General features: G+C 44.7%; 1 protein-coding gene across 1 annotated transcript in view; it reads left to right on the top strand.

Annotated features, from left to right (window-relative positions):
• kiaa1328 (KIAA1328 ortholog) overlaps positions 1-21,364 on the top strand; it is a gene marked incomplete at its 3' end in the record, with an annotated part of 65,094 nt that overhangs the window by 9,421 nt on the left and 34,309 nt on the right. The window contains 1 exon segment of the mRNA XM_080728388.1: positions 3,596-3,711. Within this exon segment, the coding sequence (XP_080584514.1) occupies positions 3,596-3,711 (116 nt within the window).

Genomic DNA, 21,364 nt, shown 5'->3' with positions numbered 1-21,364 from the left:
TAGCTCCACTGGTCACTGAACCATTCTTTAGCCCTACTGGTCACTGAACCATTCTTTAGCTCCACTGGTCACTGAACCATTCTTTAGCCCCACTGGTCACTGAACCATTCTTTAGCCCTACTGGTCACTGAACCATTCTTTAGCTCCACTGGTCACTGAACCATTCTTTAGCCCTACTGGTCACTGAACCATTCTTTAGCCCTACTGGTCACTGAACCATTCTTTAGCCCTACTGGTCACTGAACCATTCTTTAGCCCTACTGGTCACTGAACCATTCTTTAGCTCCACTGGTCACTGAACCATTCTTTAGCCCTACTGGTCACTGAACCATTCTTTAGCCCTACTGGTCACTGAACCATTCTTTAGCCCCACTGGTCACTGAACCATTCTTTAGCTCCACTGGTCACTGAACCATTCTTTAGCCCCACTGGTCACTGAACCATTCTTTAGCCCTACGGGTCACTGAACCATTCTTTAGCCCCACTGGTCACTGAACCATTCTTTAGCCCTACTGGTCACTGAACCATTCTTTAGCTCCACTGGTCACTGAACCATTCTTTAGCCCTACTGGTCACTGAACCATTCTTTAGCCCCACTGGTCACTGAACCATTCTTTAGCCCCACTGGTCACTGAACCATTCTTTAGCTCCACTGGTCACTGAATCATTCTTTAGCCCCACTGGTCACTGAACCATTCTTTAGCTCCACTGGTCACTGAACCATTCTTTAGCTCCACTGGTCACTGAACCATTCTTTAGCCCCACTGGTCACTGAACCATTCTTTAGCCCCACTGGTCACTGAACCATTCTTTAGCCCCACTGGTCACTGAACCATTCTTTAGCCCTACTGGTCACTGAACCATTCTTTAGCTCCACTGGTCACTGAATCATTCTTTAGCCCTACTGGTCACTGAACCATTCTTTAGCTCCACTGGTCACTGAACCATTCTTTAGCCCTACTGGTCACTGAACCATTCTTTAGCCCCACTGGTCACTGAACCATTCTTTAGCCCCACTGGTCACTGAACCATTCTTTAGCTCCACTGGTCACTGAACCATTCTTTAGCCCTACTGGTCACTGAACCATTCTTTAGCCCCACTGGTCACTGAACCATTCTTTAGCCCCACTGGTCACTGAACCATTCTTTAGCCCTACTGGTCACTGAACCATTCTTTAGCCCCACTGGTCACTGAACCATTCTTTAGCCCTACTGGTCACTGAACCATTCTTTAGCTCCACTGGTCACTGAACCATTCTTTAGCCCCACTGGTCACTGATCCATTCTTTAGCCCCACTGGCCACTGAACCATTCTTTAGCCCTACTGGTCACTGAACCATTCTTTAGCCCCACTGGTCACTGAACCATTCTTTAGCCCTACTGGTCACTGAACCATTCTTTAGCCCTACTGGTCACTGAACCATTCTTTAGCCCTACTGGTCACTGAACCATTCTTTAGCCCTACTGGTCACTGAACCATTCTTTAGCCCTACTGGTCACTGAACCATTCTTTAGCCCTACTGGTCACTGAACCATTCTTTAGCCCCACTGGTCACTGAACCATTCTTTAGCCCTACTGGTCACTGAACCATTCTTTAGCCCTACTGGTCACTGAACCATTCTTTAGCCCCACTGGTCACTGAACCATTCTTTAGCCCTACTGGTCACTGAACCATTCTTTAGCCCCACTGGTCACTGAACCATTCTTTAGCCCTACTGGTCACTGAACCATTCTTTAGCCCCACTGGTCACTGAACCATTCTTTAGCCCTACTGGTCACTGAACCATTCTTTAGCCCCACTGGTCACTGAACCATTCTTTAGCTCCACTGGTCACTGAACCATTCTTTAGCCCCACTGGTCACTGAACCATTCTTTAGCCCCACTGGTCACTGAACCATTCTTTAGCCCCACTGGTCACTGAACCATTCTTTAGCCCTACTGGTCACTGAACCATTCTTTAGCCCCACTGGTCACTGAACCATTCTTTAGCTCCACTGGTCACTGAACCATTCTTTAGCCCCACTGGTCACTGAACCATTCTTTAGCCCTACTGGTCACTGAACCATTCTTTAGCCCCACTGGTCACTGAACCATTCTTTAGCCCCACTGGTCACTGAACCATTCTTTAGCCCCACTGGTCACTGAACCATTCTTTAGCCCCACTGGTCACTGAACCATTCTTTAGCCCTACTGGTCACTGAACCATTCTTTAGCCCCACTGGTCACTGAACCATTCTTTAGCCCCACTGGTCACTGAACCATTCTTTAGCCCCACTGGTCACTGAACCATTCTTTAGCCCTACTGGTCACTGAACCATTCTTTAGCCCCACTGGTCACTGAACCATTCTTTAGCTCCACTGGTCACTGAACCATTCTTTAGCCCCACTGGTCACTGAACCATTCTTTAGCCCTACTGGTCACTGAACCATTCTTTAGCCCCACTGGTCACTGAACCATTCTTTAGCCCCACTGGTCACTGAACCATTCTTTAGCCCCACTGGTCACTGAACCATTCTTTAGCCCTACTGGTCACTGAACCATTCTTTAGCTCCACTGGTCACTGAACCATTCTTTAGCCCCACTGGTCACTGAACCATTCTTTAGCCCTACTGGTCACTGAACCATTCTTTAGCCCTACTGGTCACTGAACCATTCTTTAGCCCTACTGGTCACTGAACCATTCTTTAGCCCTACTGGTCACTGAACCATTCTTTAGCCCTACTGGTCACTGAACCATTCTTTAGCCCCACTGGTCACTGAACCATTCTTTAGCCCCACTGGTCACTGAACCATTCTTTAGCCCCACTGGTCACTGAACCATTCTTTAGCCCCACTGGTCACTGAACCATTCTTTAGCCCTACTGGTCACTGAACCATTCTTTAGCCCTACTGGTCACTGAACCATTCTTTAGCCCTACTGGTCACTGAACCATTCTTTAGCCCTACTGGTCACTGAACCATTCTTTAGCCCTACTGGTCACTGAACCATTCTTTAGCCCTACTGGTCACTGAACCATTCTTTAGCCCTACTGGTCACTGAACCATTCTTTAGCCCCACTGGTCACTGAACCATTCTTTAGCTCCACTGGTCACTGAACCATTCTTTAGCTCCACTGGTCACTGAACCATTCTTTAGCCCTACTGGTCACTGAACTAAATATTGGACCCCGATCGTCACAAGCAACACAATCTTCCAAAGATTCTCATACAAAAAGGCTTTTTTTCAGAGAGACAAATCTCACTTCGGAGACCATTTGTAGGATTTGTGTACCACTTCGCCTATAGTGGCTCCATTTGGAAAGGCGTATCTTCCTAAATTAACCATCTTTGGTATTTATTGCCCACTTGGCTCCTCTTGAACACCTGCAATAGGGGGTCCCCTATTTTGTGAGCCCTCCTAACATTTTTACCTATTTTTTTTTCCTGTCACGTTTTCTTTCTTTCGTTTGTGTTTTCCCTGCTTTTATTGAGGGTCTAAGGACAGTGGGTGTTGTTTGGATTCCCCCATACACACAAAAATCACAGATTGTGAATATGATTTTTTTTTTATTGAGCTTTAATCCATATATCTCTGTTCTTTATCTTTGGACAGAGTGAGTGAAGAGAAGGACGAGTCCGTCCAGCAACTGAGAAACGAACAGGAGACGTTTGAGCGCAAGATCCAGAACCTGGAGCAGCAGAACCTGCTGATCGTAGAGGAGAGAGAGAGTATCCTTTATGTTACCTTTAACACATGATAGAGAGAGTATCCTTTAACACAGGAGAGAGAGAGTATCCTTTATGTTACCAGTAACACATGATATAGAGAGTATCCTTTATGTTAACCATTAACACATGATAGAGAGAGTATCCTTTAACACATGAGAGAGAGAGTATCCTTTATGTTACCATAGTAACACATGATAGAGAGAGTATCCTTTAACACATGAGAGAGAGAGTATCCTTTATGTTACCATAGTAACACATGATAGAGAGAGTATCCTTTATGTTACCATTAACACATGAGAGAGAGAGTATCCTTTATGTTACCATTAACACATGATAGAGAGAGTATCCTTTATGTTACCATAGTAACACATGAAGATTCTACAAATGCTCTCTTAATCTAGCCTGACACTCAGCCTGAATTGACATTTCGTTTCACTCCATTATTCAGTCTGAGGTTGGTCCCACCTTGGGCGATTGCTGGGATGGGCTTTGCCAAAGAGGCAGTCTTCAGCGATTGGTTCACCGTCTGACCAACATGACGTAGTGTTGTTATGTGTGGCTAGCCTGTTGCTTGCTAGTGCTACTTGCTAACCAAAGAAACAGGCAGAATAGGAGCACTACGAACTAGTAATCAAACACAACATAACATGCCTGCTACTGGTGTTTCATAGCGAGATCGATACGATCGCATTTTACCGCAATTTACCGTGACGCGATGCGCGGTACAGTCCGGTGGCGGCGCTTGTTTACTTGGAAACGCACATGAGTTCTGGGAAACCCCCACCCACGCTGATCACAAGACGCTGATTCACGACGCTGATTCGCCGAACGGATTTTCGAACGAGGAAGGCCTCTTCAATGAGAGCGATGCTAGACCTGAATCGCCAAAACAAAAAATTTAAAGGGGTGTGGCTAGCGATTCAGGGTCTGGAACTAGGCTACTCTTAATCAGTATTTCTCAGAGTTTGTTGTGCCACACACTCCCAAAATGATATGTATTTGACTGCACTCCCCCACAATCTGAACATGTTTTGTGCCCGGGACCCCAAAAGAGAAGATTTGTGTAAAAGAAAAATCCAAATTATTAAAAATATTACACAAATATAACTAGGGTATTCACGAATAGTGATTTTTAGTATTCAAATTATTCGACCTCAAAGTATTCGAATAGTCGAATATTCGACAGGACTGGCCAAACTGTCAAATATTAAGTCAGCAAGAGGCAAACATTGTGAAAATAGCAGATCTTCATGCTCACAACGCCTCGCGCCAATATTTATCTGTGGAACCGAGTCACAATATATGTAATACCTACAATTCATGAGTACCGGGAGCTCCGCCCCCACCTCTCCGCCGAGACCTCCGACCAGAATCACAGCCGCACCATTCACTTGAATGGATATACAGCGGATTTTACACATTAAATATTAATTCCGTTTTGGACCCAGAGCTTCGAAATCTCGTCCAATCCGTCAACAAAGGCCTGGATATGCATTGGAAAAATATGTAGACCTTTAAACTTTTAAAACAATACGACAAAGGAATATATAAGGACGCAACAGCAGAATGAGGAAATCGCCTGTCTGCTGGACCTATACAGAGCCGTTTTCACTTTTCACTGATTAGTTTAGAGGCTATTACTCTCCTTTACACAAACAACCAACCAGAATAAACTGCTTCAAATGTAGGCTACATGTTTCTTATCATGCCGATTGCTTATAAATCTTATCTATAACATTTGATATCTCTGGCGTGAAATGTTCGCGATTCCTGACAAGTTTAGCTGCCGAGCCGCAGAGGGTGAGGCAAGGGTGTCGCACCAAATTCTGGGCCCTGGGTACAAGGATTCGCTGTGGGCCCACATGAATGTTCTTCATCGTGGGATTTCAAAAATAGCAAATCTACAAGCTCGCAGCGCGGCACTCAGTGCCATGCTATGAGCTTGTATATCTGCTATTTTTCAATCGATAAAGTCTAAAATAATTAAGGCCCTTCCACCGTGGGCCCTGGTAAGTCAGTCCCACTTTTCCCCCCCTTGTGACGCCCCTACCCACAGCCTGCAGTCGAAAGCAGAGTTGAAATACAACACTTCGCGTCGCTACCCCTGTTCATTCAGACATTCACAGACGTACATTACATATCAGTTGCTATTTAACATAACAAATAAGGTGTTTGTAGTCATGGGTTATTGTCGTTTAGGCCAATACAGTCCATTTATATTTAAATTGGTTTGAAACAGCTTTCTGTGGTCCAGCAACCATGGACATTTCCTTATTCCTCTGCTGCGACCTTATATATTCCTATGTCGTATTGTTTTAAAAGTTTAAAGGTCTAAATATTTTTTCCAATGCAGATCCAGGCCTTGTTGATGGATTGGAAGAGATTTCGAAGCTCTGGGTCCAAAACGGAATTAATATTTAATATGTAAAATGTGTGTACAATCCGCCGTATTTCCCATTGAAGTGAATGAAGCCAGTAGCGGCGCGCTGTGATAATGTCGGGCGTAGCTTTTGGAGGGGGCGGAGCCGGTATAGGTCCATTCCAAGTGCTTGTCAAGGTGGGGGTCCCCAGTTCAAATATGTTTATTTTGGGGGTCACAGCCTAAAAAGGTTTGAGAACCCCTGGTATAGAGCATTAACAAATTCATCCACCAGTGGCATTGACAACTCATTCTTATGACTTCCTATCTAGCCAAGCTTTAAAACTATAGATTTTTAAAGAGAAAACTAAAATAAGTGAATATTCGACTTCGGTGAACAATGTCGAATAGTGACTTTGATATTCGAATATTTGGTGAATGCCCTAAATAACACAAATGTTCAAAAATAGCAGATCTGCAAGCGGGCAATGCGTCACGTCAGCTTGTACAGTATATCTGCTCCATTGAGAACCACTGTTCTAAATTAACTTATGTTGCTTTATAAATTATAAAGCTAAACATCTAAAACCACACAGATGCTCTGCCGGTTTTCACTGGTTAAACACATTCAGAACGGGTACACATTATTGTGTATCATTATTTTATGCTTTAACTACTGAAAAATAGCAGATATACAAGCGCACAGTGCCGCGCTGCGAGCTTGTAGATCTGCCATTTTAGAAAAATCGAGAACATTTGAATTATTACCCGATTCTATAAGTGTCTTTTGAATCCTTCTAAGGTTTAAAAAAAGAAAAGAAAAACCCTATGTTTCTGTGTCAGCAATCTGGCCAGCCATCGTCAAAAAAAAGGTCCTTTTCACTTAACTGGAGCTCAGTTAGTCTGTTATTGAGACACTGCTATGTCAGTGGTTTTCATCTGAAGGACCCCCAACATGATATGAATCTGTCCACGGACCCCCATCTCAAAATATTTAGTTCCAGGGACCCCCCAGAAGCAAAATTTGAGTCCCAAACGTTTGCTTTGAAAATACATACAGTATATTTAAAGATTTGCACTTTTACAAAAATAGCAGATCTACAAGCTCGCAGCGCGGCACTCGGTGCCACGCTGTGAGCTTGTATATCTGCTATTTTTCAATAGTTAAAGCATTCAATAATTCTAGGCCCTAAATGGGTTTTAACAAACCTAACGCAGACCTGCTCTTTCCCCACAAGGGGCTTGGTAATTCCTTAAAGCCAACATAACAGCCCTGATAACATAACGATTCATAAATTATGCATTTAATTATTTATGCATAATTTATGTTATGGGCCCGCCGTGCATAAGTTGAAAGCATTCATGACCTCCTCATGTGATGTGTTTGCATCCAGATTGTGTTTCCAGCAGCACGGCATGCGGTGTGATGCCTCGGCCCCCTGGTTTGATTGGCAGCTGTCAGGTGCTTGTCATTATCACTGGCCCCTTGTACCTGTGTTTCTACCTCAGTGGTTCTCAACCTGGGGCCCGGGGGCCACTAGTGGGCCGCGAGGATCGGCAAAACATTTTTATTGATAATATAACAATTAATGTCAAAAAATCTTACATTTCTATTCAACTTCATTGTACTCTGAAAAGGCTCTGAACATGGATTAAAGCTCTCAGTCCCCATGACTGATTTCAGGCTTCTTTGAAAGCATGTCGCGCACTGAAAAACAAGCTCAAAACTCTGCTATTTGGCTATTAGTTACTTTAAGATTAAAGAGTATTTGAAATGGTCAAACTAGCAATAGAATACATGTTTAGAAGCATCCACCGTAAACATGAATGGTCTCAGAAATGTCATAAAAGCAAATGTGAAAGGCTCAGTCTGTGATGTCTTCAACTGGTTGGTTGTATGATGCATAGAAGCAACATGGGTTGAATGATAATACCTTAACATCATAACACTTTCATTCATCAATCATGAGATGTACTTTTGTTTTATTCCATGGGTTCAGTGGAAGCAAAGCAACCACTCTAAAGAGACATCCAAAATGTGAATCATTTTGTAAAGATTATCTGGGCTGTTTTGCATTACAGACACTAGGGGGCAGTGTTGATTAAGGTTAAATGCTATATTATTCCAGTCCTTCAGTGTGAAATGACAGAAACCTGGACAGATTAATTTGAAATGTTTGTTGAAGGCCCCAGACATCCCCTTCTGGATTTATTTTATCACCATTTATTTTCATTCTAGGTAACCGAAAGATTAATTTGTATTTCCACAACTAGAATATAACGGTTGGTTTTGCACCAGTCTGGAGGATTCATAGTAAAACTGTGTTCAAGGTTTGGGTATTGTAGATATTGTAGATTAGATGTTAGATCAGCCTTTAAACCAAGGGTCTTCAACAGGGGGTCCGGGACCCCTTGGGGGTCCTCAAAGTTACTAATCTTTGTGTGATAGAAACCTTTTTCTCCTTTTTCATATTAACCACCTGAACCTAGTGTCCACATTCTGAAAACTTTAGCCAACGATAGCAGATCTACAAGCTCACAACGCCTTGCGCTACGAGGCATTGTGAGATTGTAGATCGGCTATTTCTGGCAAAGAGGTTTGGTGCAAAGAGGAAAAAGAGCAGATTAAGTATTTGACAGTTCAAGTGGTTAAATATCTGAACACACAAATTGACATGAATCCAAAATACACTGATGATTGTGCTGTCAAACGATGAAACTATATGGAATCTATGAAAAGGTTGTGGGGGTCCCTGCTTCATCTCTCTCTCAACTAAGGGGTCCTTGGCCTGAAAGTTAATGCCACCCTGTAGTCGGAGGACCACTTAGGGGTCCCGGACCGCCTCTGTTATTAAAGACCCGTCCCCGGCCTATAGCGGCACTAGAAAACCACCCTTCATTTCACATTGTCCAGCATTTTCATGTTTTGGTCAGTTCCAAATGTCAGCCAAATGTCAGCCAAACACAGATCTCCGAGAGGGGAACTGGTCCCAGGGGACTAATAACACTGGCCGTCCGTTCTTTATAGCGCTGATAACCCTGGACTGTGGTTAGATAAGATAAGCCAGGCGGTAATGGAATTAGACCCCCGACGAGAAGATTCTCCTTGGGTTTTGTTTGCCTTTGGTGTCTCCTTAACCTTTTAGAGGAGAAAGAGACAAACCTTCCTCCTTCCGAAGGAGCCTTCATCGTGACTCTTTGCACGCACTTTTAAAAAGAACGTTTACGTCCCGGGGGGTGTTTTGATCCAAATGTGTGTTTCCCCCCTCAAATGCCTTTTTAATCCATTTAGGCCTAGGATTATTGAATGCTTTAACTACTGAAAAATAGCAGATGTACAAGCTCACAGCGTGGCACCGAGTGCCGCGCTGTGAGCTTGTACATCTGCTATTTTTGAAAAATCGTGAAAATTAGAATTTTGACCCGATTTTATGTGTTTTTTGAATCCTTCTGAAAAAACAATGTTTCTATGTCAGCAATCTGGCCAGCCATCGTCAAAGAAAAGGTCCTTTTCACTTCAACTGGAGCTCAGTTAGTCTGTTCTTGAGAGACTACTATGTCAGTGGTTCTCAAACCTTTTCATGTGAAGGACCCCCAAACAATATTTTGAGATGGGGGTCCGTGGCCAAATACATATCATTTTGGGGGTCCTTCACATGAAAGAGTTTGAGCACCGCCGACATAGAAACATTATCTTTTTCAAAAAACCTTAGAAGGATTCAGAAGACACAAAATATTCAAAGAATTGCACACAAGATTTTTCAAAAATAGCAGATCTACAAGCTCGCAGCGTGGCACTCGGTGCCGCGCTGTGAGCTTGTAAATCTGCTATTTTTCAATAGTTAAAGCATAAAATGACAAGCAATAATGGTACCCGGTCCAACTGGGTTAATGGAGTTTGGTGTAAATGCCAAAGACTTGGAGCCAGAAGTGCCTTTAATTGAGTTGTGCCGTCCTAATTCTCCCCACCGCCGTTCCTTGCCAATCACGCAATCTAGCAGCCAGGTCAATTACTCTTCATATTTCTGCTGTGTTTTGTTTTTTCCTAACTAAATTGACTGCTGGCCGCGCTCTGGTTTGACCTGAGTGGAATTGTTAAAGAGGGCAGCTCGGTTGGGGCGGCAAGGTATGGAAATTAGCTCAATGGAAGCTGAAAGGAAAGCAAAAGCACAAAGCTTATTCTAACCATCCTTAAAGAACCAACACACCGTTTAAAGCAGGGGTCTTCAACGTTTTCAGGCCAAGGACCCCTTAGCTGAGAGAGAAATGGAGCAGGGACCCCCACAACCTGTTCATAGATTCCATATAGTTTCATGGTTTGACAGCACAATCCTCAGTGTATTTTAGATTCATGTCAATTTGTGTTTTCAGATATTTAACCACTTTAGCGGTAATTACCTAATGAACTTGACTGCTCTTTTTCCCTCACTGTGAGCTTGTAGATCTGCTATTGTTGGCTACAGTTCTCAGAAATTGGTCACTAGGGTTCAAGTTGTTAATATAAAAAGGATTGGAAGATTTGGTGGACCCACTGTAGTAACTCTGTGGACCCCCTAGGGGTCCCGGACCCCCTGTTGAAGACCCCTGCATTAACTCATTGACTGCCAGAGTTAAAACATTGGTGATCCGTCCTGCCAACATTCAGAGAGTTTTTCTCTAACCTTTGAAAAATGCTAGAACATTTATTATGCGTCGATCCGTTCGACGGATGGGAATCGTTAATCCCATGGAAAGTTACAGTACGTCGTACAGTGCGTCGTGTTGGATGAAGGCTCCTCCAGACAGAGTTTTGAACAGGACTGAATGTCAAATGTCAAGTCTATGGAGGCTCTATGAAATCTATGAGGAAGTTTAATCCATTCATAACGGGTACACATTATTGTGTATTATTATTTCATGCTTTAACTATTGAAAAATAGCAGATATACAAGTTCACAGTGCAGCACTGAGTGCCGCGCTGCGAGCTTGTAGATCTGCTATTTTTGAAAAATCGTGAAAATTAGACTTTTTACCCGATTTTATAAGTGTCTTTTGAATCCTCCTAAGGTTTTTTGAAAAACCCTATGTTTCTATGTCAGCAATCTGGCCAGCCATCGTCAAAGAAAAGGTCCTTTTCACTTAACTGGAGCTCATTTAGTCTGTTCTTGAGAGACTACTATGCCAGTGGTTCTCAAACCTTTTCATGTGAAGGAACCCCAAACTGATATTTATTTGGCCACGGACCCCCATCTCAAAATATTTAGTTCCAGGGACCACCCAGAAGCAAAATTTGAGTTACAAACGTTCGCTTTAACTCAGTTAGCGCCGGGCGACTTTACGAGCGACTAGTTCACTATGGCGTTTGGTGCCGAGCGACTCGGAGCGACTTTTATATAAAAGCATTGTTTAAGCTTTTAATATGTGTTTATAGACGGAGCGAAATGGTTAGCTTACCTCAGCTAATGTCCACACGTAAACCGTGAAAAAAAAGGATACGATTATGACGTCACCTTTAAACCAGGGCTTCCTGTTGACAACAGGCCTCTGCTAGCGTTAGCCTCAATGCAACCATCCGACCCTCACGTAGCTTCACTAGGTCGGATTTTGATTCTGAAACTTTCTGTGTGGCATCTATATACGTCCCGATGCCCATACCAATGGTGGTTTGAGACGATCAAGCACGAATTGAACAGTATTGAGCTGAAATGGTGACCGGCGGCCCGTCCATGTTAAGTCAATGAGGACCAAGTCAGCGTCTCATCCTGTTATGTGGATTTAAACAGGCTTAACATGGGACCATGTCAGTGTATGGTGTATGGTGGTCTCTAGTGGTCATCTGGTGGTATGGTATGATGAACGTGCATTCGTTAAGGTGGTCTGGTTAAGGTGGTCTGGGGGGATACAAAATAGCTATTTCCTGGCGTTATAAGCGCACATTCATATTCATATTTTGGAAATCTGGCCCTGTATGAGTTAAAAATACATAATTCAATGATTTGCACACATTTTCACGACAAAAAAAAAAAAAAATAGCAGATCTACAAGTGTCCTTGGCCTGAAAAGCACTAAAACAAACATTGAATAGACCCCTGCTCTAGGGCAAGGGTCTTCAACATGGGGTCCTCCAAATCGTTGTGTGATAGAAACCTTTTTATATTAACCACCTGAACCCTAGTGTCCATATTCTGAGAACTTTACGCCTCACGCTGCGAGGCGTTGTGAGCTTGTAGATCGGCTATTTTCGGCAAAGAGCTTTGGTGTAGAGGGGGAAAAAGGGCACACCCGCAAAGAACGATGGTTTAGTGATGAGTCATCACTTTTCACAGTTGTATGGGGTCCATTTTTGGAGCCCAAGGAATGTTTTTCGTGCAAAATAAATGCTTGCAATGGATTCAAAATAATTTAAAACACCTAGTTAGACCCCTCACAGCCCACTTAAAGCATATTTTTGGGAGTGATTTTTTCCCTTATAGTACAGTGTATAGTAAGTGAATGAGACCCAGAATTACCCTAGCTGTCAAACATTTTGCTAAGGATGTTGAATTTCAATCTTTTGTTAAATATTTACTAGACACCTTTACCAACACATTGGTGAAGAAATCGTTTGGTAAGGAATTTATTCCCAGATTTGACAGGTATTCTGATAATCTTCTCTGACTACAGGTACATATTCACTGGCAAACCATTGCCAAGCGTCGCCTTTCTGTAATGGATACATATAGACAGACAGACAGTGCTAGCATGCTAAATACTATTACCAACAGTGGATTTACTTCATGTAAATCATGCTTTTTTACATCACCTATTGATAAAAATCTGAATCTATTTGGTGTTTTTGTTAGCCATGTCATTACAGTACGTTGGCTAATTTGACTTTCATGATTTCTTCGGTTTTCTGAACGGTAAGCACAAAAAAAAAATTGTAGTAGCCTGTAATTATCCACCCAACTATTGTATACTTTTCAAAATATTATTATTTTACATACTCTATATTACTCTATACTATATTGCAGTAGATGCTAAAGACCTGTGGCCCTCAAACCCCACCCAGGGGTCCTTGGGGGGTTCCAAGGGGTCCCCAGCAAAAGTACCTATTACATAGCATCACAACCACTTTATACACTTATATGTTGGATTATTCAAAAATAGCAGATCCACAAGCCCACTCACTGCGCGTCACTTGGTGCTGCACTGCGAGCTTGTACATCTGTTAAAATCTTGAAGAATGTAATTTGTAATAGTCTTGAATAAAAAAAAAAAAAAACATAAATCCTCTCTTATTGGGATCCCTCGGCACAACATTTTCAAATGGGGGTCCACGGCCAAATACATATAGATTTGGGGGTCCTTGGCAGAACCACATGCTTTGGAATGTCTGCGTTTATATGTAAAGTAATCCTAATAAAGACCACAGCGGTGCAGCTTCATACAGTAGTTTTTCTGCCCGTAGAATTTTAAACACGTTTTCACAGTAGATTGTTTGCTGATGTTTGCACTTTGCAGTTTTTGTGTCTTGTTACGATGCGTCTTCTCAGAGTTCACAAGTATTGAAACGGTTATGAAAACCGTCTTCTTTCATCAGTTCCCCATCGCTGCTTCCTTTTCTCGTGTACTCACGCACACACACACACGCGCACACGCACGCACGCACGCACGCACGCACGCACGCACGCACGCACACACGCACGCACGCACGCACGCACGCACGCACGCACGCACGCACGCACACACACACTTTGTTTCACACCCCCATTGTTGCTTCCAGGGACGTGCTGGCCATTGGAACTCCCGAACGGCCGGTTCATTCCCGGCCATTAGGAAAGAAATAAAATGTCGGCCTTCGTTCCATTTTGGGGGCTGGGCGGCCAACAAAGTAAATCGTCACTGTCGGGCAGAAACCTTGTATTTCCAAGTTTCAAATTTGTGCATTTCTTCGCAAAGTAAAGCCCTGCTTCATCATACAAGGCCGTCGCACAAAAGTAGTGAAAACAGCAGATCTACAAGCACACAACGCCTCGCGGTGCGAGGCGTTGTGTGCTTGTAGATCGGCTGTTTTCACTAGTTTAAATCATTTTTAAAATGATAAATACAAAACAAATGGTTTTGGACATACAAGGTTTCCACCCGACAACGACGAAATATAACTCATGTAATTGGCACACTGGCTTGTCACTTGTCATGATCTGAAATGTCAAATCTTTGAGTAGCAGCAGCGCTATTAGAGAGGCGCGAAAGGAGGGCCTCTACAACTCTTTTTCCCGGGCTGAATCAGGGGCCCAGCACGTCCCTGTACATCACGTCTCCGCCCTCGACTTTCTCACGATTCAGCTCAGGCCTCAATCTATTTGGCACAGCGTGCCCAAAGCAGGCCTTAAAATATCCTCCCTCCCACCTGCGCAAATTTGTTCCACCTTGAGCCTGTTTTCATGACTTCATTTGGGTCTGGGGTCTGACAGGGATGTGAATCATCCTGACAGGCTGCCCGTCAGAGCTGAAGCCTCTTCGGTACGAGCCCCTTGAGTCTTTGTAATCTCAGAAAGGCGGAGGGGGGGGGGGGCTATAGTGGTCGACGGGTGCCTTTCGCCGCTTCGATTCTAAGACCACGGGCTCCGGCGCCGAGTGCTCTGTCTCCCGATTGGCTGGTGGACCCAAGGCCGAGGGGCCCATTTAACTCGTTTAGACCGGGTACAAATATCTTTGTCACCACTTTAACCATTGTTTTATGCTTTAACTATTGAAAAATAGCAGATCTACAAGCTCACAGCGCGGCACCGAGTGCCGCGCTGCGAGCGTGTAGATCTGCTATTTTTGAAAAGTCGTGAAAATGTGTGCAAGTCTTTGAATATATGTATTTTTAAAGCGTTTTTTTAAAACGTTTGTAACTCAAATTTTGCTTTTGGGTGGTCCCTGGAACTAAATATTTTGAGATGGGGGGTCCGTGGCCAAATACATGTAATTTTGGGGGTCCTTGATATAAAAAAAGTTTGAGAACCACTGACAGAAACAGTTTTTTTCAAAAAACCTTAGAAGGATTTTGAAGTCAAAATATTCAAAGACTTGCTCAAATGTTCAAGATTTTTCAAAAATAGCAGATATACAAGCTCTGTGAGCTTGTATATCTGCTATTTTTCAATAGTTAAAGCATTCAATAATTCTTGGCCCTAAATGGGTTAAAGTGGAGGGACAGGCGGAGAACTTTAATATCATCTGTTTTACGCCACTCTGTCCACATTACCATAACCGTCAGTCTGTCAGCGTATTAAAGTTAACACGTCTTCCCTTGCTTCATAGCAGGTGGGGGCTGTGAAGTGTTGTTGGAAGCATTTAGACGGCAGACACCTTTTATCTCCATATTTCAAAGTTTTTATGTTTTCAAAAATAGATCTACAACGCGAGGCATTGTGAGCTTGTAGATCTTCTATTTCTTGCAACATTTCTCAGAATATGGACGCTAGGGTTCAAGTGGTTAATATAAAAAAGGAGAAAAAAAGTTTCTATCACGCAATGATTTGGAGGACCCTACTAGTAACTCTGAGGACCCCCCAGGCCTAGGGTTTGGCATTGAAAGTAACATATCCACTTCACGCAGTGTTTTGAGCTTGTAGATCTGCTACTTTAGCTGTTTGTTTTATTCATTTGAATCCTGAAAAAGTAACCGTTTTGGACACATGAGGTTTTATTTCCCTCCTCCGACAGACAGATATGATACTCAGTTTGCTCCCCATGTAAAGACCTGTTGGTGCTGCATAAATAACCAGACCTACCAGGGCAGGTTTTACATGATGGTGATGTCCTTGCAGATATCCTTCTGCCTCCTCCTACATGGAGCTCTGCCACAGACACTATCAGATATCCTTCTGCCTCCTCCTACATGGAGCTCTGCCACAGACACTATCAGATATCCTTCTGCCTCCTCCTACATGAAGCTCTGCCACAGACACTATCAGATATCCTTCTGTCTCCTCCTACATGGAGCTCTGCCACAGACACTATCAGATATCCTTCTGTCTCCTCCTACATGAAGCTCTGCCACAGACACTATCAGATATCCTTCTGTCTCCTCCTACATGAAGCTCTGCCACAGACACTATCAGATATCCTTCTGTCTCCTCCTACATGAAGCTCCTCCACAGACACTATCAGATATCCTTCTGTCTCCTCCTACATGAAGCTCCTCCACAGACACTATCAGATATCCTTCTGTCTCCTCCTACATGAAGCTCCTCCACAGACACTATCAGATATCCTTCTGTCTCCTCCTACATGAAGCTCCTCCACAGACACTATCAGATATCCTTCTGTCTCCTCCTACATGAAGCTCTGCACAGACACTATCAGAGCAGATATCCTTCTGTCTCCTCCTACATGGAGCTCTGCCACAGACACTATCAGATATCCTTCTGTCTCCACCTACATGGAGCTCTGCCACAGACACTATCAGATATCCTTCTGTCTCCTCCTACATGGAGCTCTGCCACAGACACTATCAGATATCCTTCTGTCTCCTCCTACATGAAGCTCTGCCACAGACACTATCAGATATCCTTCTGTCTCCTCTGTACATGGAGCTCTGCCACAGACACTATCAGATATCCTTCTGTCTCCTCCTACATGGAGCTCTGCCACAGACACTATCAGATATCCTTCTGTCTCCTCCTACATGGAGCTCCTCCACAGACACTATCAGATATCCTTCTGTCTCCTCCTACATGGAGCTCTGCCACAGACACTATCAGATATCCTTCTGTCTCCTCCTACATGGAGCTCTGCCACAGACACTATCAGATATCCTTCTGTCTCCTCCTACATGAAGCTCCACCACAGACACTATCAGATATCCTTCTGTCTCCTCCTACATGGAGCTCCGCCACAGACACTATCAGATATCCTTCTGTCTCCTCCTACATGGAGCTCTGCCACAGACACTATCAGATATCCTTCTGTCTCCTCCTACATGGAGCTCTGCCACAGACACTATCAGATATCCTTCTGTCTCCTCCTACATGGAGCTCTGCCACAGACACTATCAGATATCCTTCTGTCTCCTCCTACATGGAGCTCTGCCACAGACACTATCAGATATCCTTCTGTCTCCTCCTACATGGAGCTCTGCCACAGACACTATCAGATATCCTTCTGTCTCCTCCTACATGAAGCTCTGCACAGACACTATCAGATATCCTTCTGTCTCCTCCTACATGAAGCTCCGCCACAGACACTATCAGATATCCTTCTGTCTCCTCCTACATGGAGCTCTGCCACAGACACTATCAGATATCCTTCTGCCTCCTCCTACATGGAGCTCTGCCACAGACACTATCAGATATCCTTCTGTCTCCTCCTACATGAAGCTCTGCCACAGACACTATCAGATATCCTTCTGTCTCCTCCTACATGGAGCTCTGCCACAGACACTATCAGATATCCTTCTGCCTCCTCCTACATGGAGCTCTGCCACAGACACTATCAGATATCCTTCTGTCTCCTCCTACATGGAGCTCTGCCACAGACACTATCAGATATCCTTCTGTCTCCTCCTACATGGAGCTCTGCCACAGACACTATCAGATATCCTTCTGCCTCCTCCTACATGGAGCTCTGCCACAGACACTATCAGATATCCTTCTGTCTCCTCCTACATGGAGCTCTGCCACAGACACTATCAGATATCCTTCTGTCTCCTCCTACATGGAGCTCTGCCACAGACACTATCAGATATCCTTCTGCCTCCTCCTACATGGAGCTCTGCCACAGACACTATCAGATATCCTTCTGTCTCCTCCTACATGGAGCTCTGCCACAGACACTATCAGATATCCTTCTGTCTCCTCCTACATGGAGCTCCTCCACAGACACTATCAGATATCCTTCTGTCTCCTCCTACATGGAGCTCTGCCACAGACACTATCAGATATCCTTCTGTCTCCTCCTACATGAAGCTCCTCCACAGACACTATCAGATATCCTTCTGTCTCCTCCTACATGGAGCTCCTCCACAGACACTATCAGATATCCTTCTGTCTCCTCCTACATGGAGCTCTGCCACAGACACTATCAGATATCCTTCTGTCTCCTCCTACATGGAGCTCTGCCACAGACACTATCAGATATCCTTCTGTCTCCTCCTACATGGAGCTCTGCCACAGACACTATCAGATATCCTTCTGTCTCCTCCTACATGGAGCTCTGCCACAGACACTATCAGATATCCTTCTGTCTCCTCCTACATGGAGCTCTGCCACAGACACTATCAGATATCCTTCTGTCTCCTCCTACATGGAGCTCTGCCACAGACACTATCAGATATCCTTCTGTCTCCTCCTACATGGAGCTCTGCCACAGACACTATCAGATATCCTTCTGTCTCCTCCTACATGGAGCTCCTCCACAGACACTATCAGATATCCTTCTGTCTCCTCCTACATGGAGCTCTGCCACAGACACTATCAGATATCCTTCTGTCTCCTCCTACATGAAGCTCCGCCACAGACACTATCAGATATCCTTCTGTCTCCTCCTACATGGAGCTCTGCCACAGACACTATCAGATATCCTTCTGCCTCCTCCTACATGGAGCTCTGCCACAGACACTATCAGATATCCTTCTGTCTCCTCCTACATGAAGCTCTGCCACAGACACTATCAGATATCCTTCTGTCTCCTCCTACATGGAGCTCTGCCACAGACACTATCAGATATCCTTCTGCCTCCTCCTACATGGAGCTCTGCCACAGACACTATCAGATATCCTTCTGTCTCCTCCTACATGGAGCTCTGCCACAGACACTATCAGATATCCTTCTGTCTCCTCCTACATGGAGCTCTGCCACAGACACTATCAGATATCCTTCTGCCTCCTCCTACATGGAGCTCTGCCACAGACACTATCAGATATCCTTCTGTCTCCTCCTACATGGAGCTCTGCCACAGACACTATCAGATATCCTTCTGTCTCCTCCTACATGGAGCTCTGCCACAGACACTATCAGATATCCTTCTGTCTCCTCCTACATGGAGCTCTGCCACAGACACTATCAGATATCCTTCTGTCTCCTCCTACATGAAGCTCTGCCACAGACACTATCAGATATCCTTCTGTCTCCTCCTACATGGAGCTCTGCCACAGACACTATCAGATATCCTTCTGTCTCCTCCTACATGGAGCTCTGCCACAGACACTATCAGATATCCTTCTGTCTCCTCCTACATGGAGCTCTGCCACAGACACTATCAGATATCCTTCTGTCTCCTCCTACATGAAGCTCCGCCACAGACACTATCAGATATCCTTCTGTCTCCTCCTACATGGAGCTCTGCCACAGACACTATCAGATATCCTTCTGCCTCCTCCTACATGGAGCTCTGCCACAGACACTATCAGATATCCTTCTGTCTCCTCCTACATGGAGCTCTGCCACAGACACTATCAGATATCCTTCTGTCTCCTCCTACATGGAGCTCCTCCACAGACACTATCAGATATCCTTCTGTCTCCTCCTACATGGAGCTCTGCCACAGACACTATCAGATATCCTTCTGTCTCCTCCTACATGAAGCTCCTCCACAGACACTATCAGATATCCTTCTGTCTCCTCCTACATGGAGCTCCTCCACAGACACTATCAGATATCCTTCTGTCTCCTCCTACATGGAGCTCTGCCACAGACACTATCAGATATCCTTCTGTCTCCTCCTACATGGAGCTCTGCCACAGACACTATCAGATATCCTTCTGTCTCCTCCTACATGGAGCTCTGCCACAGACACTATCAGATATCCTTCTGTCTCCTCCTACATGGAGCTCTGCCACAGACACTATCAGATATCCTTCTGTCTCCTCCTACATGGAGCTCTGCCACAGACACTATCAGATATCCTTCTGTCTCCTCCTACATGGAGCTCTGCCACAGACACTATCAGATATCCTTCTGTCTCCTCCTACATGGAGCTCTGCCACAGACACTATCAGATATCCTTCTGTCTCCTCCTACATGGAGCTCCTCCACAGACACTATCAGATATCCTTCTGTCTCCTCCTACATGGAGCTCTGCCACAGACACTATCAGATATCCTTCTGTCTCCTCCTACATGAAGCTCTGCACAGAAACTATCAGATATCCTTCTGTCTCCTCCTACATGGAGCTCTGCCACAGACACTATCAGATATCCTTCTGTCTCCTCCTACATGGAGCTCTGCCACAGACACTATCAGATATCCTTCTGTCTCCACCTACATGGAGCTCTGCCACAGACACTATCAGATATCCTTCTGCCTCCTCCTACATGGAGCTCTGCCACAGACACTATCAGATATCCTTCTGTCTCCTCCTACATGGAGCTCTGCCACAGACACTATCAGATATCCTTCTGCCTCCTCCTACATGAAGCTCTGCACAGACACTATCAGATATCCTTCTGCCTCCTCCTACATGGAGCTCTGCCACAGACACTATCAGATATCCTTCTGTCTCCTCCTACATGGAGCTCTGCCACAGACACTATCAGATATCCTTCTGTCTCCTCCTACATGAAGCTCTGCACAGACACTATCAGATATCCTTCTGTCTCCTCCTACATGAAGCTCCACCACAGACACTATCAGATATCCTTCTGTCTCCTCCTACATGGAGCTCTGCCACAGACACTATCAGATATCCTTCTGCCTCCTCCTACATGGAGCTCTGCCACAGACACTATCAGATATCCTTCTGTCTCCTCCTACATGAAGCTCTGCCACAGACACTATCAGATATCCTTCTGTCTCCTCCTACATGGAGCTCTGCCACAGACACTATCAGATATCCTTCTGTCTCCTCCTACATGGAGCTCTGCCACAGACACTATCAGATATCCTTCTGTCTCCTCCTACATGAAGCTCCACCACAGACACTATCAGATATCCTTCTGTCTCCTCCTACATGGAGCTCCGCCACAGACACTATCAGATATCCTTCTGTCTCCTCCTACATGGAGCTCCTCCACAGACACTATCAGATATCCTTCTGTCTCCTCCTACATGGAGCTCCTCCACAGACACTATCAGATATCCTTCTGTCTCCTCCTACATGAAGCTCCACCACAGACACTATCAGATATCCTTCTGTCTCCTCCTACATGGAGCTCTGCCACAGACACTATCAGATATCCTTCTGTCTCCTCCTACATGAAGCTCCACCACAGACACTATCAGATATCCTTCTGTCTCCTCCTACATGGAGCTCTGCCACAGACACTATCAGATATCCTTCTGTCTCCTCCTACATGGAGCTCTGCCACAGACACTATCAGATATCCTTCTGTCTCCTCCTACATGG

Source organism: Nannobrachium achirus (genome assembly GCF_963921795.1).
Source record: "Nannobrachium achirus genome assembly, chromosome: 6".
Lineage (NCBI taxonomy): Eukaryota > Metazoa > Chordata > Actinopteri > Myctophiformes > Myctophidae > Nannobrachium > Nannobrachium achirus.
The sequence above is the reverse complement of the archived record's forward strand: the minus strand, read 5'-3'. Positions and strand labels throughout refer to the sequence as shown.